Source organism: Talpa europaea (assembly GCF_964194135.1).
Source record: "Talpa europaea genome assembly, chromosome: 7".
Lineage (NCBI taxonomy): Eukaryota > Metazoa > Chordata > Mammalia > Eulipotyphla > Talpidae > Talpa > Talpa europaea.
The window spans coordinates 66,753,113-66,777,772 of NC_140074.1; the positions used below are offsets into that span (position 1 = coordinate 66,753,113).

Consider the following 24,660-nt stretch of genomic DNA (forward strand, 5'->3'; position numbering starts at 1 on the left):
CTGGCCCCTCCCTGTAACTGCTTGCTAATTTCCTTGACTCCTGTTCTATCTGAACATCCTTCACTTTGAATGTCCTTGCTCCTACCCCATCATGTAGATTAAATGTAGCAGCCCCCATTAGGTTCCTTGCCTTCAGTACTATCACCGCCTGCACTGTGGTTAGTTGGTCCACAAATCTTCCTTGAATACTGACTATGGTCTGGAGATGTCACAGGAACAAGACAAGGGCATTCTCTGCCCTCAAGGGGGTTACTGGTAGCCACAGGCTAGTGAGGTGCTTTGCCTAGTGTCACTCAACTGATCTTTGAGGGAGTTACATTATCATCCCATTACCCAGATGAGCAAGGAACAGCTAGAGATGCAATGACTGACCCAAGCTGCACAGGTAGGAAGTATCAGAGACCCAGGGTGAAGCCAGGGAGTGTGGTACTGCATCCAGACTCAACCAAATTAGATGTCGACTAGGCAACTGCAAATGTTATGAGTGTAAAAAAAGAAAAAATCAAGACCGTTTCATGGGGAAACCAAACTAAGATGAAGGAGGAGAGGTGTTCAGAGGCCAGTAAGAGGTCACATTGCCAAGTGCTTCCTGTTTGCCAAATACTCTACTAAATACCCAACAGATATCTCATCTAGTGCTTCTGAGATGGAGATTGTATTATTATTTATGCCAACATCACAGATTCAGAAACAAGCCATTAGGTGCTGCTGATAACACAGAATAGCTACTGATTCACAGCACCAGCATTTGAACCCAGGAGTGCTGAGTCTGCAGCCTGAGCTATTCATGACCATCCTACATTGTTTTTGCAAAAGCTCCTGAGCCCCCTACACTCCCTTGTCCATGGTTCCCCACCACCTCCACCTCTGAACACAGTGAGGGCTATTTTTCCCGCCTGAGTTCATTCATGGCCCAGTGAACCCCAGAGCGCTGGACACTGCTGCTGCCACACCTTTGCTCAGAGTATTGTCTCCTTTGTCTGGAAGATCACCCTCTTGTCCCCACTCTCTCCCACCATCCCCAACAGAGCACCAACACTGGCTCTCACTCCCAATCTCTGCCCATCAGCTTCTTCCAGTGCAACAAGGTCCAAGCAACTTCTTGCTCCCAGCAACTTCAACCAAATCTGTCCATTGGAAAACCCTGCAGACTTCCCTGGCCACCTTGCTGACCCTTGTCTGTATACTGTGTGGTCCCAATTGTGATGTATACTCTATGCAAGTCCATCACTTTATAGTAGTCCTTTTACATAACACGACCATCCTTTGGAAGCCATGATTAGCCTTACTGAGCATCTGTTCTGGAATTTTTTTTTTAATTTTTTGGTGAAATTGATGGTTCAGAGAAATGCGGTGATTTCTAAGTTATACAGTTAGGAAGCTGAGGACTGCAGATGAGAACCTGAGGTTTTCTGATTTTTTTTAAAGATTTTTTTTTAAAGATTTATTTATTTATTTATACAAGCACTGGGTACAGTCAGAAGCATGGGAGGGTGAGAGAATTCATCAGAGCCAGAGTGGGGAGCAGAACAGGCAGAAGGACTGAAGTACACTGCTGAGGGGAGCGGCGGGTGGCAGGAGAGGTCTGTGTGCCATGTGGGACCCTCGCCTGCGGCCAGGGATTGAACCTGCGCTGCAGAGGCTGCGGGTAGCTTCACAACCGAGTGCTCAACCGCTGTGCCACCAGGGAGGCCCCTGAGGCTTTCTGATTCTAAACCTCGTGTTCTTTGCCTCACCTCACTCTCTGCCCATGGTGAGTTCGAGCTGGAGTGTGAGTCCTGGTCCATATGCACAGCCAAAGTCAGCTGAAAGTCTGAAGTGTACAGACTTACTGATACAGCACAAATGGACATCAGGGACAAGCGGCCGAAGGAATACCCAGAAGATTCAGCTTCTAAAGATGATGGCAGCCAAGGATAAGAAGCCCAGACCTTCAGCAGAAAGTTCAGAAAGCTGACAACAGCTGTCCCCCAAGCCCAAGTTTGAGCAGCTGAATAGATATTTAGCTTAGATACTACAGAGGGGCAGTGGGTGAGGAAAACTAAACAGCAGTTTCTGCTGGGCACCAGGGCCTGAGAGCAGGAAAGCTGGGAGGCTAGAGGGAGGTGTGCTATTTAATTATTCCTCAACTCCATCATTTCCCCTCTGAATTGGATGCATGCTCCCCCTCCCCTACTGTTGCTGGCATTTGAGATAGTCCAGGTCCCTGGGCAACTGAGGCTGGGACCCAGGGACAAGAAGCTTCCTGATCCACCTGCAGCTTTGGGAGCCCCAATGCCTGCAGAAATTTGGCTGTGATCCTTCTAAGCTTTCTTCAAATGGCAACTTGTGGGCTGTGAAAGGTTTGCTCAGCTGCTTCTGCTCCCAAGGTCCTTGCTCAGGGGCTTCCTTGGCAGAGATGGACCAAAAAGGAAAGAAGAGGGGTGGGGGAGGGGTGCTCTGGGATGGCCACACAGAGACTCCAAAGGTCAAGTGCCTAACGGCCTGAGTAAGGGGGAATACTGAGCCCCAGTATTTCTCATTCTACTTTTACAATGTTAAGGCAGGGAGCAATTTCATGTTCTCTCCTGCTCCTTTCTCATATTTTATAAGAAAAAATCAAAGCCTGGAGAAGTAGAGATCTGGCCAAAGTCATGGTGAGTGGCAAAACCAGACCCTGCTATCTGTCACCCAAATCTGTCTGCCAGGTTCTGTGGCTGCTCACCTGAAATAATTCTGCTCAACCTGTGTAAACACGAAGGTGGAAACATAAATGACGTAGGTGCAGTTTCCCTTAAGTGTTAACTCTCATGGAGTTAGAGAATTAAAGAAGGCAATCCTTTGCAAGACATGGAGCAAAGGGCCTGGCACTTAGCAATCAATGTTCTGTAAGTGTTGCCAGTTATCAGTGTTGTTATTATGGCAATGGTGAGGAGTTTGAACTGAAAGGTGCAGAAGAATGTAAGAATGCAGTGGAAAGTGGTCATGACTTCCCTGGGAAGACCGGACGCCCCTCACCACCTCTAGTAAACAGCAGTAACTCAGAGACCTTGCTCCGATAACACCTCCTCAAGACACCCTTTCCTCTGTACCCTTCCCCATCCCCAGCTCAGGGAGTGGTTTGCCCTTCCACTTCCCCATAGCACTCAGGACAAAGCCATTAGGTGCCCACCACACTTCCTTCCCTATTTATTGCTTGGTTGGTCTCATCCCACCAAGCTAGGGAAGGTCAGCTTGGATCCTGAATTCCCAGCACCTGAGCATGCCTCAGAGAAGGCAGTCTGCAATATTTGCTGAACACAGGAAGAAGGGATGAAAACAGGCATGACGTGTGAATAAGGGAGTTGCATTATCATTAACTGAGCTGCCCTGAAACTGTACCTCCTGCTTTCCGAGCCATGTTCACAAAGATCTCTTTCCAATCTTGTTACTGTCTCTACAAATAGTAAAGTCATGGCCACACATAAAGGGGAACACACAATGTTCTCCTAATCAGGGTTGTTCTCATTGTTGGCCAAGGGTTTCCACAGTGATCACCAACACTCCTCTGAGGCAGCAGGTATTTGGGATGAGGAAATTGGGGCTCAGTGAAGGAAGTTAATGTACTCAGAGTCACAAGGCTGGATCTGGGAAAGGATCTCCAGAGTCGCAAATCAATGTAGCCAACCTCTAAACCATGTCACCTTCTCTCCCAGCCCTGCACCCTCGCGTCAGCCCTGTTCCACTTTTGTAAACACCAAGCTTCTAATGATGGAATAGCTAGTTCAATAATCTCAAGTTCCATCTCATCAAGACTCCCACCCATCATTCTCTCCTCCCAATCTAAATGTCAAACTGGCGGTCTGCTCACAGCAGCGGAATGGAATTATTAATGAGAGGAAATTAAATTTCCCTACCCCTTGCAACCATCCTCTGCCCCCCGTTCCTAGGAACATATTTTTGGACTCAATCTGCTATCAAAACACAGAAATTAGTCTCCAATTTTGGACGTCAAACTCAGTTATCCCTTTTGTTAAGAAGGGAAATTAGTAACAATTCATCCTGGTCGGAAGCCAAGCTAACATCTTAGCACAGAGTGTCATTATAAATCCCAACCAAACTGGCTGTTGTGTTATCTTTAAAAGCCTGACTGTTCTGCTACTTACAATGGTTTCCAGGCTTTGTTTTCCCTCAAGCCCCTTATCACTTTTAACCTGGGGATCAGTTACTATTTAAGGAAAAAATGGCTTGAAGCATTTTTCCCTTCCATGGTTTTGTGGATTTAGACTTTCCTAATGAATAGGTTTGAGGGGAAAAAAAAAATGGATTCCACTCTAGGGGGTATCCACAGCTCCCAGCATCCGCTCCAGGCCATTGCTGAGCAAGTTGCCCATTAAGCAGAAAAAGGGGGAGAAGAGAAAAAAGTTTTCACAGTTTATAATTATATTAGCAGTTTCATTACAGATCTCATTTTAATTCTGACTGAAACCCAGTCTTGCCTTCTCCTTGCACTTGCTCACGTATAGTTATTAAATCTGGGTTGGAGTTCAACCTACTCTTCCTGATTTCAGCATATTAATATGGTTTATTGGTATTTCATTGCCACCTCCCCCCTGAGTATTCTGAATCTCAGCTCAATTTTTATTTTCCCTTCTTCCTGGGCTCTGGAAGAAAGCTTGTTTCATTTTGGTGTTGGAGGGGGTGGGGAATGTGAGTTTGACAGGAGTTCTTATCTTTGGGGATGGGACACTCCTTGAGGAGTGAAGTCAATCACTGAAGAGGAGGCAGCCTCAGATTTCTTGCCCAGTTATTACCAAGGTATGTCTTCATGGGGCATCTGGGTCTACCCACCTGCCCTCCCTCCATTCCATTCATTTCACAGACTTAAATTTTTGTATGTCTACTGACTCAGAACCTCCGTTAGGCTTCACAATAGGTTAGGAAATGAGAGAGCTGTGGTCCATGTCCTTGAGGAAATTTAAGTCTAGCTACTGGAATCATTTCCCTGTGCCTTTTGGGGACAACTCTGTTTTGGGTACTGTCCGAGGTTCTAAAATAATGTGCAAAACAAACAAATATGCTGTCTATCCCTGGGGAGCTTACAACTGAGTGGGATAATCCAACATTAACTGGATGAGTACAGCTACAAATGTGATCAAGAAATAGAGCAGAATTTGAGGAGAATGAGTAGTAAGGAATCTAATAGAGACTAGGATAAGAAAAGTGGAGGTCCATTACTGTAGGGTAATGGAGTTTGGGCAGGAGGAACTAAGCAGGTGGAGAGACGTTTTCAGACAGTGGGAAAAAAAAAATGTGCAAAGACCCTGAGGCTGAAGGCAATTGTGAACATTTAAGGGACTAACATACAGAGAGTGGTGTGAGACAAGGCTGGAGAGGCAGGCTGGGACCTGAACTTGCAGGGACTTAAATGTCATGTTATGAGATTCAATCTCAATAGCAAGCATGATAAGAAGTACTTGAACAGTTTTATGGGAAGTTATAAAATGTTGAGCTTTTTTTCATTTTAAAAGATCACTTGGGTTGCAGTGTTGAGAGCAGATTGGATGGGGAGGCTAGATTTATGAAGGGGGGCTAGATTTAATGCAGGTGTGTGTGTGTGGGGCTAGTTCCTAGAACTACGGTGGTTCCAGGGGTGCAAACAGAAACAATATCAGAAATGGGAGACAGACTGTGGGGTCATCAGTTCTGTGCCATCTTCAAGGAAGGAGGGAGTTTGAGGGTTTTGTTAAAGAAGGTTTATTTGAAGGCAGGAGAAAATTGTTAGGACTCAGCTGGGTAGGGTTGCTGTCTGTGCCAATTGAAAAGGGCACCCTCGGGAAAAGCAACGCACAAGCAAATGTATATGGGAAGCAGATACAAGCAAGGTGATCTGTTTGTATAAACAGCATCGTGTCTAAATAGCATACAAAGGAGCTGAGGACAGAAAAGGCAGGGGTAATATTGTAGAGCAATTTTATGCCTGAACCTGTGTCATGTGCTCATGAGTCTGCAATCAACACTGAACGAAACAAAGCTCCAGCTGATTTCACGAATAGGATGTCCAAGGAACCACTCCTTTCAGACATGCTTTTGGCCAGTTTGTGAGAAGGTAGCAGCATTTGGTGTGGTATAATTTCCCTTCCAAGTGCTGAACACATTCCTCCCGAGTATTCAGATCACAGTAAACTAGCACTGAGGTTAATTATAAATTTTGTTTCTCACAAGAGGCACAAAGCCACACATTTGTTCACTCTCTTGGGCTGGAAACCATAAAGTAGGAGTGGAAGAAAACACGGGAAGACCAGGACTCAGTGTATCAAGTTCTGTGTTCAAAAGCCACTACACATGAGGCTTATGAATGAGCTTGGCCATTCTAAGGCGCATTTCTACTTATGGGTTTCACAGCTCCCTAAGGATTCTCAGACCCCAAATTCCTCATAGGAGGGAACAGAGAAAATTTGGATATCTCCTTAGTTTAACTCAAGAGGTGAAGCTGACCATCTGACTCAACCTTAACAAATAGATATTTTGATACAATGTGTGTGTGTGTGTTTGTGTGTATGTGTATGTATTTAGTCAAGGAAAATACTCAAAAGATATCCCTGACCTTTACCCATTCCTGAGTCTCACTCCATTTATGAGTCTAAGGAAAGTAGGGGTGACACTCAAGGATGAGGCTGTAAAGAATAAACATGTTTTGGACCTCCCTGATATCACAAGGGGCTAAGCGTCGGCACTATGAAGCAATCCACAGCTACTGCAGCAAGAGTTTGATCCCTGGCCAGGGAGGTGACCCACATGGCAAAGCAGACCTCTCCTGCCTCACCTGCTGCTCCCCTCAGCAGTGTATTTCAGTAGATCTGCCTGTTCTGCTTCCCGCTCTGTCTCTGGTGAATCCTCTTACCACCCGCACCTCTGGCCTACGACCCAGCTCTTGTATGCATAAATAGATAAATTTGAAAAAAAAAGAATAAACGTGTTCTAACATGTTTGAAAAAAGAATAAAAATATCTAACAAACCCAACATACTCCTTTATTTCTCTTCTATGGCTTCATAGAAGCAGGATAGTCTAGTCTCAGGAAATTCCCTATGATGGGGGACTCACTACCTTACAATGACCCCCTTTCAATATTAAAAAAAATATTATCACAACTACTAGCATTTATATGATTTATTGAGTCATAACTGGTTGTCAAGTGCTGAGCTAAAAGCTTTATGAGCTTTATTTAATTTATTCGTCACAATAATTCTATGAGACATGTACTGCCATTATCTCCACTTTCTAGACAATGTGGCTGAATCTTAGAAAGTGAAGATGTTCCCAGACTTAGGCTCCAAGTTCTCCCAAGTCAGACAACCCTCATATAAAGATCTGGTTTCATGGAAACTTCTAGAAGAAGCCTGATGCAGTTTCAATACAAAAATAATTAACATTTCTGTGGGAACATGGGGCATGGGATGATCTTGGATCGGGGGTTCAGGTAGACTGGCCTTTCACAACTTGTTTCTCTTCTGTGCGCTAACCAGGCCAAATGGCTTAACATCTCTGAGCCCTACTTTTTATGTTTACAAAATAAGCATGGCAAAGTCTACCTCTCAGTTCTGCTCTGAGAACTGAGAATGAAGAACTACCTGCAAAGTGTTCTGACACACTGCCATATTTATAACAGAGATGTTCGGTAATATTATGTTCCTTTATGTCTAAGTTCCTCTTCTTATAATGATTCTCTCTCACCCTTTTTAAAAGAAATCATTAGTCATCTACAAAGTTTATCTAATCTTGTGGCTGCAAATCCTCTTCTTCAGATGACTTCCAATATATCATTCACCTTTTGAAACCACAATTCCCAGAACAGAATGGAGAACTCTAGGGTTGTGTCACCTGTCCAGAGTGGAAACACCTCACCCACTTAATCCAGACGATTTATTCCTTTGAAAGATGTCCCGTCTACTGACTTACTATAAGGTCACAACATTGGGAGAATTTATCCTGACTCACATTGGAAGTCTCCAAGGATGCACAAATTAACACTCAACTATGATGAACTTTCAATATTAACTGATAATCTTTCATCAATAATACTACCTGTGTGGCAATCTGGATGAAGTTCAAACCCAAATAATCTGGAAGCTTTGTTTTAAAACTCACAATAGACAGTTAACAGTATATTTGGTGCTCTGAGCAACCACTGGAGTTGCACTATGAGGCAGCTCCATTAATAAGATACTGATAAAGTCCAAGATGGAAGAAACCAAAGCCCATCATCAGAGTGTCAAGGGGTTTCAAGGAATTATTACATCTGTTAGATGGAAGAAAAGTTACACTTACAGAGATATTGATGCAGCTCTCAAACTTTTGTTAAGGGATCACCTAGAGTTCTTGTTAAGAGTATTAATACTTGGGCTCAGCTCCCAGAAAATATGATTCACTAGTTCTGGGGATCTTCAGCCCAGATGACCTGAAGGCAGGTGACTTATAGGCAACAGCTAGAAAACAGTGTGAAATTCAGTAAATCTGGACACAAACCCAGTCACTTGCATCATTGTATGTGGGCAAAAAGCCACTAGTGGCCTTGAGACGGCCCAGACAAAGAAGAGGCTGTGTCAGTATTTATTGTTCTTGCCAACTGGGCTCTGGACAAGTGCTATATTGTGCTGACCTTTCCCCCATAATGGGCAGTAAGCATCAAGTATAACTAGTCTGATACACAAGGGCAGAATTCATTTTCTTCCTGAAGATCAGACCTCTTACTCACCCCCTCCAAGACTTCAGGACCTATCTTACAAGGTTGGCTAAGAACTAAGAAAGGGCTGGTAACCTGGCAACTTAAGCTTCACGGGGGAAGGTGAGAAAGGTGAGAACTGCCATGGGCATGGTCCTTGGGTGTCGTGGTCACTGTGGAGTCCTTCCCATTTCATGGGGGCTGCCCTCATCCTGATAGACCTCATTATGATGCTTTTATTTATAATTCAGTGGTCTTAGGTGGGGACATATATTATGATATGGGCTTAAAATACATGTAAAAAAATCATTGAACTGTATAGGTCCAATATGTGTTCTTCATTGTATTTAAGCTTCATTGTATTTATATGTGTGTAAATACTAATGCCTAGAAGATAAGCTTACAGAAAAATAGGTACCATCATCACTTTCTCTCTTGTTTTCCTGCATAACACTAGTATCTCCAGAATTCAGAGTGGAAACTCTGCTAACCCAATGCACAAAGTTTGTCTCTGTGAGATACTTTTACACCTCTACAGAAACTTCGGTTTCACTCCTCTTCAAGTCCTCATTTCCTTATCTGTCAAATGGGTGTAATAAAGATCACTTTGGAGAGTTGTTGGGAGAATGGAATGAACAATGAACTCCTCCTCCACACACAGGAGGCCCTGGGATCATTCTGGAGAAGGTCTGCTTGCCTGGAATTACCAGGCAGGAGTCATCTGAATTCAAGTATCAGCTGCTTTCAGGATTTCTACTGATCCCCAGAACACTGATCCTCATGTGTTAATGTCTTCCAGTGGGAATAACTTCCATGGGGGCATATAATGAATTTCCTATCTCTTTACTAAATGACAAAGCTACTCTCATAGGACACTCCTTTAGTTTTCTATACCTGCTTGTTCAACCATGTTTATGCTTCTGATATCGCTTCCTTCCTGAATCATTTTAAGAAAAATAACAGACAGTATTTACTAAGTACAGTAATGCTTTAGATACTCTATTAGGCACTTTATATACATTGTCATTCAATTTTTTTTTCAGAATAGCTCCCATGGAGCTTAGCTGACTCTCCTACCTTTCACAGCAACTGAGCAATGGATTTGCGACTTGAAACCAAACATACCTCATTTAAAAGGATATATTCCTACCCAAGACCTTATAGTGTGTAGGAGAAGGAGGTACCATTATATCTCCAGACCGAGATACTTTGGGCAAGAAGGTCCTTCTCCGTCTGCCTGCTGTTTGCTTTAGCACAGCTCTGTGCTTACATCTTCTGTGGTTATTTCCAGTTTACTTTGATTTTTATTAATTTTTGACTCACACTGCCCTTTCTGTTTTATGATATAATAGGAGAATTCCATAGGCCCATTCAGAGCTCTGCCTTAACTAGGCCCCGTTCATTCACAATTACTGAGCAACCACTGTCGACCAGGCAGTGGGCTTGTTACCAGGGATACACTATCTCTGTCCAAAGACATAATTTCTGGCCTCACAGAGCTTCCAGTCTAGAAGTAGAAACACAAGTCCTCAGACAGTTATGATGTTTTAAGTTTATAACCAATATCAAAATAAAGACCACTGAGAGTACCTATTAATTGACCACATTTTGGGCTACCCTTCCAAGAGGTCAAAATTATTTTGCGGTATTCTTGGGTGGTCCCCTGATGCTGCAATTTCCCAATGCACACTATCTGAAATTCTTATAAAAATGGACATGCAGGGCCTCCCCGGTGGCGCAGCAGGTTGAGCGCAGTGCTGTGAAGCTGTCCACAGCCTCTACAGCGCCAGTTCGATTCCTGGCCGGCCAGGGAGATTCCCACATGGCAAGGCAGACCTCTCTTGTCTTTCCCGCTGCTCCCCTCAGCAGTGTGCTTCGGTCCTTCTGTCTGTTCTGCTCCCTGCTAAAGAATTCTCTCACCCTCCTACAGCTTTGGCCTGTACCCCAGTGCTTGCATAAATAAATAAATCTTTAAAAAATAAAGATTTAAAAAAATAAATTTTTTTAAAAATAAAAATAAAAATAAAAATGGACATGCAGGTTTCACAATAATCCTATGAGACAGGTATCCATATCATTCCCATTTTATGGATACTAGAGAGGTAAGGCATGCACTGAACTCCTAGATTGTGAAGTGGCAGACAGAATAAGTACCTGGTTCATGTTTATTTTACTCTACAGCTTCTTCTCATAGTCATTAAACTATTAACCATGACATTGGGCTAGTTACTTAGCCTCTTAGGAACTCCATTTTCTACAGGCATGAAAATAAATACTCAAATTTGAATGTCTGTAGCATGTAGAATGCCTAGCATTCTACTTGACATTATATGACATCTACTTTGCATTATTAACTATAGTTAATGAGAAGTAACAGATGAGAATAAAAAGTAAGGTCATATGCTTTGAACAGTGGTCAAATTTTTCTCTACTGGTTTTTCTAGCATCATTGTTCATCCCACATTCCAGCCATTCACTTGTTCTGCCAATTTTTCCAAATTCAAATTCCATGAGTCCACTTACCTAAATGCTTGTATGTATTCTGTTCCTTCTGCCTCTATCCACCATCCTCTGCCATCTCACACTCAAATGCTGCCTGCCTTAGGTGCACACATGATTTGATAAGAATGAACCAGAAGTCTTGTGCTTAGGTCAGAAAAACAACTGTATGTGTGCATGGTGAGAAATACTGTACATGTTTGCAATTCAAGTGAAAACCAAGGTGGGGCTTGTTCTCTAGGATGAAGTGATGTGGGAGCAATCATCAGATGCATTGATAAAAGTCTGGCCATTTCATAGAAAAGGGGTGACAGATAGTCTGGTCTGAACACACTGAAAGAATCAGAGCTAAGTTCTGAACATTGTAACTTAACAACTGGAGATAAAATTGAGTGACATTTAGAAAAGACTGGTAAACATAAGGTAAGGACCTCAAGGACATTCAATACATAGCCAAAGGAAAAGATCTTGGTGAAATGACAGCACTAATATGGCGCTTCAAGTCAGAGGGTGGTTGCCACTGAAAGGGTCTTTACTGGGAGGGGGTGCAAGGAAGCTGAGGTGCTGGAAATGTGGTCAGGTTTGATCTGGGTGGATTTGCATGTGAAAATTCACTAAACTGCCATAATTAAGATGTCTTCTTTATTATATTAATAGTAACCTTTAATACATTTTAAAATTGCAGTGCCAAGTGACGACAAGCACTTGGGGAAAAAGGCACCATCACATCCTGCTGGAGTATATAAACTGCAGCAACTTTTCTGGAGGGCACTTTAGCAATAGATATCAGGCACCTTCATCAGTTTCTTGGACCATGCTTCGCAAATGATTTTTAGTGACTATGGTATCTCATTAATTCAAATTAATTAGGTGAAGAGTAAGTGGTAGCATATAAGATACTTGCAAAGTACATTTGCAGGGAATGAGATATGAGTATTCCCCAGGACATCCGGGAAATTCCAACGAAGCTCATACAATCTTCCCTGTTGTGTTTTTAATCAGCAAATACCATTTTGTGGGGGATATTTTAATGGAATGAAATCAATGGGCACACCAAGAAATAGTAGATTCTCTCTGAAATATCTCCATTTTTCTACACTCACATTTGAACTCTTCCTTTAACCAACTAATTCCTAGCCCATGTGGGGAAGGGGGAGAAATTTTTAGTTCAGTTCAAATAAACCAGGAAATTAAAGACTAAGGGCCTCTCCCAAGGCCTGTGGATGTTTTCTTTTCCCTGTGATCTAATCCTGAGACTGGGTCGCACCTGGAGGACATTAGACAAGGCTGGCATATGGGATGCTGAGCAGGGGTGGGCCACCTCCAAGCTCAGTGCTTACCGTCGGCAATGAAGTGCTCGGGCACATGCAGGGTCACCTTCACCGTGAGCGGACAGGACATCTGGGTGCCACACACCATGGCCAGGATGCAGGAGCTCACAGCAATCAGCGTCAGGGCCGTCTTGTTCACTGGACTTTTCAACAAACCTAACAACACGAACACACACAGGAAGACACGTCATTCTATGACAGGAGGAAGCGGGACACGTGGAGCTTCAGAATCCCATAATTTTCCTGATGGGAAGCTGGAAAAAGACACATTTTCCAACCTCTGTGTTTGCAATGACACTTTCGTGACCCCTGGTGAGGTGTGGGTTTGGCTCTCTGCTAAAAGGGCTCATTATCCTTTGAATTAAAGACAAAAGAAACAAGTTTGCTGAAAACTGACAATTCACACTCATCCCGCCCATTATGTTGGCCATTCTTGATAATAATTAAATGATATCAGACTCTCTAGTCTCTTTAGATGCAAGTGAAAAGATGCCATGTTGCTGAATTCATAGGGCCTAGTGGCATGGCTTTGAAATTTGACAATCCTCGGTTCAAATTTTGGTGTCGGGCCTCCCCGGTGATGCAGCGGGTTGAGCGCCATGCTGTGAAGCTGTCCAAAGACTCTACAGTGTGGGTTCAATTCCTGGCCCGGCCAGGGAGAGACCCACATGGCACGGTAGACCTCTCCTGCTTTGCCTGTTGCTCCCCTCAGCAGTGTCTTTAGTCTGTCTGCCTATTCTGCTCCCCGCTCTGTCTCTGGTGAATTCTCTCACCCTCCCGCGCCTCTGACCTGTAACCCAGTTCTTGTATAAATAAATAAAATCTTAAAGAAAAATATTTTGGCATCATCACCTGTGCCCTGCTTCAGTCCCTAAAGCTGGATTTTCTTATGTGTATGTTGAGGATACTAGGAAAGAGCTTGTGGCATTACTCTGATGATTACACAGCACAGTGTGTGTCTAATGTCCACCATCCAAAAAGATTTCTCTTTTAGAAACTACAAGAAGCTGATTAGTTTGAATCGACTTCACAAGCATTTATGGAGCACCTGCTATGGGAGACACATGGAGAGAAAAAGGATAGTTCTCTTTGAAGATTTTGATTACCATTTATAGAGAAATGTCTCCCAAGTTTCTATTGCCTACCAAGATCTTCTTTTGAGCAAACTTTTATGAGTAAAGGCCTGTTCTTCAGGACCTCATAGGCCAGGGGTGGAGGCAGCTACCCAGTTAATCAGAATCCCTGGTAAGTTGGGTTTAGAGCTAGTAGAAAGGGCACAGGATCAGGAGGGAGCTTTGCCTGGGAAAATAAAAGACAATTTCATGGATGCAGTAGAATGAGCAGATTGAATTTGCCTGGCAAGGAAAGCCCTGGGCCAGGAAGGAAATTCTGTGCACTGTGTGCTGAGACCCATCGTGTCTTGTTCTTCAGGCTTTGCTACTCACATGGTCCACATTCAAGGTTTTGATCACCGTGTGTTGAGTAATGCCTCCCAGATTCCTGTCACCTACTAGGATCTTATTCTGAGCACACTTTATGACTAAAAGTCATGGCCATCTCTTGCTGGATATCCCATGGACACGACAAAAACAGCAAGTTCCAAAATGAATACACAATCTTCTCCTCAAACACTCCCTCCCTGAATTCCCCAAGTGCCCCCTGACCCCCACCCCCAGCAACCTGGACATGTTTTCCTATGTTCTGTCTTCCTTCTTTATGGCATTGAAACAATCATTCTGGATATTTGTTTATTGCATGGCCTTATCCTCCAACTGTTCTCCAGTCTGTTTGCTTGTGGGGTAAGGGAAGTATGGACACCTCTACCCTTTTGCTCTCTGCTGCACTCCTTGAGGCCTTTTGCAGCCACAGGATTGGACCAATGCTCACTAGGCTGGCCTGAGAGACTTCCGTGAGGGTGCCTCCACTCACCCCTGCTGCTCTCTCCTACTGGCCCCGCTGCTGACAGGACTGCGTTACTGCAGTGCCCGCCCTCAGCTCTTTCCATCATGCTACTCATAGTTGCTATTTCTTTGGGGAGACAGCCACTGGCTTCCCTGTTCCCTGTCACTCTCTCAGGTTAACTTTAAATATATTCCTTTTACTCTAGGAAGGCAGATACCCACATTCACTGTGTTTCTCAAAATAGGGTATTTGTACACCACAGTCTAGTAACCAGGTGGCAACCTCCTTAATGGCAGGCTCCATGTCATGTGATCCCCATTGTACCCTAGTGTCCCATGATGTCATGTGTCACACATGTTGGCCATCAAATGAAGTCTCAGTAATGCATCATTTCTTCCTAGGATGACAATGTTAGCAACTGGTCATGGGTAATGACCACCCAAAAGCAGGACAACCAGAAACAACCAAGGTATGAGCCCAGGACCTGAAAGTTCTTTATTTCCAGCATGAGGTTCTCAATTTATGGCCAGTTCTCAGACAATGCATAGCTTATGGTAGAAACTATCATATCATGTGGTTCTTAAAGTTGTTAAATGGAACAACAGATAAAGTACAAAGATTGTTCTGGGGTCAAGGGGTGGGAAATGCCTAACCCTAAAATGAATACAGTAAAAAGGAACAAATTTTCTCTCTCATTTGAGTGTCATAAGAACCCATCCCAAACTCTGATAATTTAAATATTTAATAACTAAATTGCAAAAGCAAGCTAACATTGTTTTCGACTTAAAAAAATATGGACTAGGGCCTCCCCGGTGACGCAGTGGTTGAGCGCTGAGTTGCGAAGCTGCCCGCAGCCTCTGCAACTCTGGTTTGGTCCCCGGCTGCTCCCTGGCCACCAGAGGAGGGTCCCACATGGTGCGCAGACCTCTCCTGCCGCCTGCTTCTCCCCTCAGCAGTGTACTTCGGTCCTTCTGCCTGTTCTGCTCCCCGCTCTGGCTCTGGTGAATTCTCTCACCCTCCCGCGCTTCTGACTGTACCCAGTGCTTATATAAATAAATAAATAAATAAATAAATAAATAAATAAATAAATAAATAAATAAACAAACAAACAAACAAACAAACAAACAAATAAATAAATAAAATCTTAAAAAAATATATATGGACTAGTGTTTGGTGCCTTGCTTAGTTTTTTCCTTAATAAGTCAACATATTGTAGGTGAAACACTACAAGACATACACCTCAGTAACATCTTTAAGACACATCACCCAAAGCAGCAATAGTGAAGAAAAAGATAAACAGCTGGGACTAAATCAAATTAAAGAGCTTCTGTATAGCAAAAGAGACAGTAGCCAAAACAAAGAGAGACCCCACTGATTGGAAGAAAATCTTTGCACACAACGCTAATGATAAAGGACTGATCACAAAAATCTACAAAGAGCTAATGAGACTCAACAAAAACAAAGTAAATAACCCAGTCAAAAAATGGGCAGAAGAGCTAAAAAGAAACTTCTCCGAAGAGGAGAGGCACTATTTATAATAAGCAATCTATGGAAACAACCCAAATGCCCAAACACAGATGACTGGATCAAGCAGATGTGGTACATATATACCATGGAATATTACTCAGTAATCAAAAAAGATAAGCTCATGCCATTTGCAACATGGAGGGAGCTGGAAGGGATCAAGCTCAGTGAAATAAGCCAGAGAGAAAAAGAAAAATACTGGATGGTCTCACTCATAGAAGGAATTTAGAAAACCTAAATAAGTGATCATGAAAAAAACTAATTATAATAAAGTAAAAATCAAAATCAACAGGCAACTAGAAACCAGAGATGCACTACGGGGGGAGGGGGGAGAAGGGAACAGGATCAAAACAAGGGTGTCAGTGGGCCTCCCCGGTGGCACAGCGGTTGAGCGCTGGGTTGCGAAGCTGCCAGCAGCCTCTGCAGTGCCGGTTCGATCCCCGGCTGCTCCCCGGACACCGGAGGAGGGTCCCACATGGCGTGCAGACCTCTCCTGCCTGCCGCTGCTCCCCATCAGCAGTGTACTTCTTCAGTCTACCTGCTCTGCTCTCCCCTCTGGCTCTGGTGAATTCTCTCACCCTCCCGTGCTTCTGACTGTGCCCAGTGCCTGTATAAATAAAATAAAATAAACAAACAAACAAACAAACAAATAAATAAATAAATAAATCTTTAATTAAAAAAAAAAAAAGAAAAAAACAAGGGTGGTGGGAATTGTATGGGGACAATAACCAAGATGAAAATGCATACATTGTACAAAAATGAAAAATGATGTAAAGATATATAAAGTAAAATGAAAAACAAAGTCAACATATTTCTCCAAACCTTCAAATTACAGCAATAATGCTGAGTTTGCTATGAAGATTTTTATGGAGACTGTTCTAATAGAAGGATGTCTCCATCATGCACAAATTATTGGGAAGAACCAGAGGGTGAGAGGTGAAATGTACTTGGCCAAGTGGAAGGCCTGGATGGACAGTACCACCCTGTTGGTCTCCAGAAGACACCTCAGAACTTGTCCAGAGTAGAGCAGAAATGGAGAGAACCAAGACAACTGTCACAACACAAACACCACCCTCACTCAACAAGCCTGAGTTCCAGTCTGGGGGAAGAGGGCTGAGGGGTTGGAGTAGGGTTGCTTATACTGTGTCCCTGGAATCATGCTTACTGCATTCCTATGTTACCTAAGCCTTCACAGCAACCCAGGGTCCATAAGAGTCAATGGAGTTGCTGGTGGAATCACATTAGATTACTGACCTTCAGTTTTCTCACCCGGAAAGTAGAAAAACAATGAAATATACACATCCTTCAAGAGAGTTGTAAAAACTAAATGAGACAGTTCATGTCAATTGCCCAGCACAGTCTCTGGCACATGGTTGATCCTGAGTAAATAATCATTCCCAAATCATATATCAGTATTTATCTCATAATTGATAGCAGAAACCAGAACTCATTACCTATTTAGTCAATGCATCAGAACACACTAGAAATTAACTCATTCTTTTTTTTTTTTTTTTTTAGGTAAAGATGAAGCCTTTATTGCAAACACAGAGGTATTTTCAATTTTCAGAATATAGCAGGCAGATCTCTGATTATCATCTTCTCTATCACAATTTACCTCTTAAAAAAGCAGAGAACCTATAAGCTTATCTAAACATACAGAAATGCTGTATGGCTGATACTGGCATCAAATAACTGGCATAAAAAAATAAGTCCTGAACAACAGGAGGTTTTTGTTTTTTTAAATAATAAATTTTATTTTTATATTCCCCATACAATTGTAACCCCCCCATTCTGACCCCAATCCCTCCCCTCCTTCCCCCCACCCCCAAAAAAGTGTCTCTGGTTCATAGTTTTTTGTTGATTTTGATTTTCACTTTCTTATAGTTATTCATTTTCCTGGTCCCTTATTTAAGTTCTCTAGATTCCTGCTATGAGTGAGACCATCCGGTGTTTTTCTTTTTCTTTCTGGCTTATTTCGCTGAATGGAAACTGAAAACAAGGTATAGCTTATGAAGGAAGAGTCTTAAGAAGGGATGAGGAGTAAAAGGAAAAATTCAAATAAGCAGTGCTTGGGGCAACCATTTACTCAGTGAATACCTGAATCACCGCAGTAGTCTCTGGAGTCTGGGACGAAGGCAGGCAGGTCAAGTCTGCACTCAGGCCAGATGCCCACAGAGAAGCCATTGGGGCTGGGGAGTTACCATGGCAACTGGATCTGACAGAAACTTCACAGTGGGACTCAACAGAGGTGACATCTTAAGAGTTCTTGGCCCAGGAAACTAAGCATCAGCACTTAACTCTGACCAAGGGGCTGCAGCCCACAGCAAAGTAGAAACTGGGTATCCCATAACACACACACACACCCCCGCCTCATCCAGGCTCTGCACTGTGTTGAAGGAAGCAGGGGCAGGAAAGTCAGCCTCTGTCCATTGTGACTTTAATGATGCAGTTTCCATACTTACTACTTAACATCCATCCATCCATCCATTGACATATACACATATACATACACACACACATGCCTGCACACATCCTACTAATTTTTAGTGAGCATCTACTCTTTCCCTGCACTGTTCCAGGTATAGGAGAAATGATATTGAATAAAATTACCAATGTCCTTTCTGATTATATTTTAATAATGAAGAAGAATTACCTCATTTAATTCTCACAGCAAACTGTTGCCTCTATCCCCATTTTACATGTGAGCAGAGGGGGAAAACAGTTACATCACTTGCCCACCAAATTTGTATTTCAGAGGCAAGATTAGAACCAGGACTTTACATCCTCTTCCCTGTATTATTTCCCACCGTGGCACAGAATTCAGGCCCCGGGTAGGCATAATGTATTCACAGAAAGAATGTGGTCTTGGGAACCAAATACTGATTTAACTAACCACAAAATCTCTATGTGATTGATGATCTAATAACCCTAATGAGACAAAATGTCTCCATCTGAAAAATGGGTACAGTGGTCTTCTTTGAGAGTTAACCGGAGGAGAAAGTATGATAAGACATATGATTGGCAAAAACAGAGAGAGAGAGAGAGAGAGAGAGAGAGAGAGAGAGAGAGAGAGAGAGAGAGAGAGAGAGAGAGAGCTAGTTTAATAAATGCTACTTTTGCATAGCATGAGAACCTAGAAGGTTAAGGTCATGGTTAATAGAGGTTCATATCCCAATTTGCAATTCCCTCCCCATCACTTGCTGAGGCGTGAGTGATGCTGCAGGGATAGAATTTCACCAGGGCATATTGATTGCTGGAACTGGAGAAAGTTAATAATCTAATTTCCCTTTCATTCCCCCTCCCTCTTACCGCTCAACTCCTCTCATGCCAGCAGAGAATGGCATAAAATGCATTGCTTGAGAAATTCGACCGGAAATAACCCGGCATTGTTGATCCACAAGCTGCCTATAATTTGGGGTTTGATTGATTCTCAGTTTGGAAATGCCAGGTTGAGAGAAGAAAATCAAATTTAAGTTAAATTTGGAATTGAATCAATCACATTTTACAATGAAGAAAATAGATCTAACCCCATCAGACCACTGTGTGTGGAAAACTTAAAGCTGCTCTATCCCCATTGATTCCTTCCTCCTGACATCCCCAGGGAACGAGAGACTAGCTCCAAAGCCAAGAAGTCATTTCTTCTTTGAATGGGATATGGTGTCAGGGTAAGGACAGGGATTCTTGGGCCCCAGGACATAAGAGTGGAGTCCAGGAAGAGGACAGGTCACTTAGCCCAGGACAAGAGGTTAGGTATTAGACCTGGACATTGAGATTTACATCCAAACTCTTCCACTGACCAGTTGTTTGCCTTTTAGCAAGCTATCTAAGCTTGGGAGCATCAGTTTTCTAATCTATAAAATGGCAGTGATAATCTCTAACTCACGCAGGAGCTGTGTGAATTAAATGGGAGGGGGGTGGCAATTGCAATACTAAGCATGCATATTTAGGGCTCCATAAGCTCTTGATACTTTCCCTTTCAACTCCTCAAAACCTCACTGCCAGACACTTGACACCTACATGGGTATCAGCAAGATGTGGCACACTTTGGCTCAAGTAGGAATTCTGGGTTTTACATTTAGCTTATGATCCCCATGGAGAAGTCACCTCTAAGGGTGACTTAAAGAACAAGATATCCCAGTGCCCTTATCTGGAGATAAATGCACTCAATTGTTAGGTATTTCATGTACATCTACTATGTGCCAGAGTGCCTATCGTGTGCTCTCCTGTTATTTCCAGGGCCTACAGCTGTACCTGAACATATCAGCTGCTCAGTAAACACCTATTGATTGAATGAATGAATGCTAAATTGTTGTTCCTCATTCTACCAACAGGTGTCAGTATTGAAATACTACGTCTTTTCTAGTTAAATGTATTGATTTCCTTCTACCACTGAGAACTGGTCCCCAAAGGGGCAGAGATTATACAAAAAGTCCAGTGAAGCCACCAAAGCACCTGTATATCAGAGTGGCCATGTAACAGCCAGCAAGTCCCATTAATCTCCCAAGAACCCTCACAGGATTCTGGCCCCACTTGAGCTCCAGCACCCGTGTCATTCTGGAAGCAGGAGGAATGATTATTTGAAATCGGGGTGTTCTCACAACTGTGGGGACCCCATGCCCCAGCCTGCCTCACATCTCGCTTCTCTACTCTGTTTCAGTGCAGAGGCCTTCTGGATCATATTTCTTTTCACCTCCTGATCTCTTTCTCTACCATCAACTAGATTCTTTTACTTTCTGCCTCTCTGACCTTAGTACTACAAAATCCACAGAATCTATTAAATCATATGTAATTTTCCAATCTCCCACCTTGCATAGGACTTTATAAGATCTTTGCAAATGTCCATGCAATCTCTGCAAACTTCCAGAGACCATAAACTTAACCTTTACCAAGCAATAATTTTTCTCTCACACAGTTGTGCTATAGAGTGCTAGAATCTCACTCAGGAAGCCAACTTCTGCTAGTTAAGTCAGGTAGGATGTATCTAATCCCTCCTTTTCGGGCATAGTTATTTAGTGAGTTCCGGGTAGCGACTAGGTTGCCATGAGCCTTCTTTCCTCCAAAACAAATATGGTCAGCCAAACTTTATTTCTCTAAAGCATATTTTGAGTCATTATTATACTTTGTATTGATTTGCTTTTCTTACAAGGACTCTCCCAGTATAGAATATCATCATCATCATCACCACCATCTTCATCACTAACATTATAAAAGCACTTATGTGTCAGATAATATAACTGAACATTTTTTATGCAGTATTTCATTTTACCTTCACAGAAACCTCATGAGACACTATTACCATCCACACTTTATACATGAGGAAACTGAGGTCACTGCTTGCCGAAGGACAGATAGCCCAAAGGTACTTAAACGGAAAACCACTTGACTTCAGAGTCCGAGCTTTTAATCATTACCCTCCGCAACTTCTCTGTCGGCACACTAGGTGTAGCCTGAGCAAGAAAAAAGTCAATGTTAAGTGGAGAACAGACCCCTGTGGGCCCCATGAAGCTATGGTGACCACGAGTAGAAAGAACAGCCTCCTCATCCGACCTGATGTGATGACAGGTCTTTAAAGGAAGCTCTCCATATCATCAGGGGGAGCATTCCAAGAAGGGCAGAAGGTAAGAGGAATATGCTAGATGACTGTTTCTCCTCCACACTGACCCCTAGAACATATTACATGACCTTAATTGGCACCATCTGCTATTGGGGGCAAGTCATTACCTGCTAGGCCACCAGGGACACCTTTCACCAGCCCTGCTCGATGGATAAGGGATATTTTGATAGTGCAGGATCGGGGTACCCTGTTGAGGAGGAAGCCACTGGCAACAGATACTGAATGAGGCTACAGACGGATGGCTATAGCCATCCAGTTACAGTATTGGACCTGGAAGGTGATGGTAATGAAGATAGAGACAATGGTGTTGGTGATGAAGATTGCACAAAGAGTACCATATTTTTTTTTCAGTTATTAGTCTACAAATCATTTCCAAGTATCCCTTGTATTTTCCACCAAGATGCTATGCTAGTGTCTCCAGTATACCAGTGCGGAAGCAGAGACTTCATGGTGAACTCTTGCTTAGACACCAGAGTCATTATTGGACCCGGAGCCACCTCCCCTTACCCCAGTCTTTCCATGACACAAGGCCCAGGTCTAGCTGGTGAAGGTGGGTATTAGAATATGGCTCCCTACCAGATGGCCCCTGGCCACATAGGTGTATCCAAATGCTCCCAAAGCAACACCAGTATTTCCTACAAAATAAGATGCATCTTAAAAGGGAAAAAAAATGTGGGGCACATTCCATTCTATAGTCACCTCTTAGAGAGCTAGTGCGTATATCTGGTGCCAAAATCTCTGAAAAGGCTACAGTGAATTCTATTTAGCAGAATTCCACCTGATGTTTCCTAAAAGTACTAATATATATAGACACAATTGCTAGACAACTATTATTATCTGCAACAAAGTAGAGAAAACAATGAGCTAGTTTAATATCATGCAAAAATGACTGTTAGCAATATCATCAGCTCCCTATAATTAAATGTTGCCCTGAAGTCACACACTGTGTTAAAGATTCTACATTAAGACGTTAACATATTTAAACTTCTTAACAGCTTTCCAAGGCAGGGATTACCACCTCCCTCAAAAAAGTGGAAATCAAGACTTAACGATTGGAAAATGGTAGAGAAAACCTTCATGGTAAGCTTTGTCTAAGTTCAATGTCTGCACTCTTCTGGTTCCCCAGTGTTCAAAGAAAATGGAGTTTCAGAATTACAGGAAACTACGTGCATGGAAGGAAAAGAGGCACGAACAAGAGGTCAGTTCAGGAGGTTAAAGACTATCCAACAGATCTTTAGCAGGCTGATGGAATACATTAAGAGAGGAAAAGTTGCTGTACTCTGTAGATGAAATTGCAGTAGAGAAGGTAATCAAAAGAGCTCAAGTTCTAGAAAGACTCAGAAATGGGAAGGAAGAAAGAAGGAATGGTGGTATTTAAGTTTCAGATTCACAAGTGATCAACAGCAGCCAATGACTTACCAAAAAAAAAAAAAGACACACACACACCAAAAACCAAAAGACGATGACACTGGGGTTTATGCTTATGTTTGCCCCTAAAGACTGCAGGCTGTTTGGGTGCCTCAGTGCATTCATCCCACAGAAGAGCAGGGGACCAGCTAGCGAGTGCTAAGGGACACAGCAAAAGAGCAATCACAAGTTTCCATGGTAACCACGGATGATCAGAACCCATAATCTGCAGCATCCAAGAATGGCACAGTTCTAGCTACTGTGTCTCAAATCTTGCCCCCAAATGTCACTGTTCCATTTGGCTAGAAAGTGCCACTGGACTTTGGCTTCATGTTTGTAAAATCAGAAGAGAGAAATAAAGTTTACTGTGCATTTAATATTTATTAGGTCTGCTGTAGTCTTTACCTACAGTATCTCTTTCATTCTAAGTGTTCACTATAAACTCTAGGTAATGCTGCCATTATCTGACATTGGGAAAACAGAAACTCAAGGTTTAATTGACTTACTCAATGCCTCAGAATTAAGGAGGGGCAGAGATGGAATGGAAACAAAGATGTATTGACCAGCTTTAGTCCAAGGCAGCCAATTCCAAGACCAAAGGTCCTACCACCATCCAAACCCTCACTTACAAAGGGAGGCCCCAGGGCCCACAGAGGAGAGAAAACTGTCTTTTCCTGTGTGTAAAAGTTCAGCTGTAAAACACTTGGGCACTTTATTGGAATAAGCATGCATGTCTGCAGCTCTTTAAATAGAGGGGCATTTATTTTTTTCTGGTTTTCCAATCCATTGCCTCCTCTTCAAACCACTAACATTTCAGTAAAAGCACGCTTGCATTGTATTTAAACAGCCATCTGGAGATAAACAGCTTTGCCTTTAGACCTTTGAGGAAGGAATATAAAAGAGGATAAAAGAAGGGAGAAAAATGAGGAAAAAATGTTCCTGTGAAGCATTTCTGCCCAAATACATTTCCACACAGAGGCCTCTCGCCATTGTTGGTTGACATTCTGGGCCTAAACCTTCCAAGCTCGATGGTTTAAAGATGCTCATCCAAAAGAACAGCGTGATCTTTGACCAAGGGACATGCTAGACCTACCTTCTGCCTTCTCGTGTCAAGGGAGTAGCTGAGGGACTGGGCAAAGAGCTCTGTTCTGTCAGTCTGGGACCCAAATATGAACAATAGCACTGCCGTTTCCTTGAGCAAATCCCTCCCCTCTCTGAACTTCTGTCTGTCATCTATCACAGGAGGAAATCCACTCACTGAGCAAATATTTATTGAGAGCCCACTCTGCACTGAGCTCTGTGCTGTGAGCTGGAAAGGACAGAGGGACCATCAAGGATCTCACAGTTCAGAGGGGTAGCAAGTAGAGGATGGAATGTAATGGGACCACCATAGTGGCAGGGATCAGAGCAAAGGAGGGGACCCCTAATCCAGTTTTGGGGTCAGAGACCCATTCCTGAGAGCTGAGGTGTGTACCATGAGAGTGCATTGAGTGAAAAACAGTTGTGTGGTCCAGGAGCAGGATGAACAGGACATTGCACATCAAATAGAATGGCAGGAGCAACAGCTGCATGCAGGCAGTGTTAGCAGGAGAGGCCTGAGAGGTAGGAAGTATGGTCCATGGCAAGGACAGTGGACTTCATCCTAGCTGATGGCACTAATCCTTTCCGGCCAGCTTTCCTGGCTCTGTGCAAACCAAAAAC

General features: G+C 43.1%; 1 protein-coding gene across 4 annotated transcripts in view; it reads right to left on the reverse strand.

The window, feature by feature from the left end:
- Positions 1-24,660, reverse strand: part of ASTN2 (astrotactin 2) — a gene marked incomplete at both ends in the record, with an annotated part of 818,546 nt that overhangs the window by 490,669 nt on the left and 303,217 nt on the right. For all 4 annotated transcript variants that reach the window (XM_084237291.1, XM_084237290.1, XM_084237288.1 and 1 more), the window contains one exon: positions 12,522-12,668. In XM_084237291.1, the coding sequence (XP_084093417.1) occupies positions 12,522-12,668 (147 nt within the window). The remainder of the gene's footprint in view (positions 1-12,521; positions 12,669-24,660) is intronic.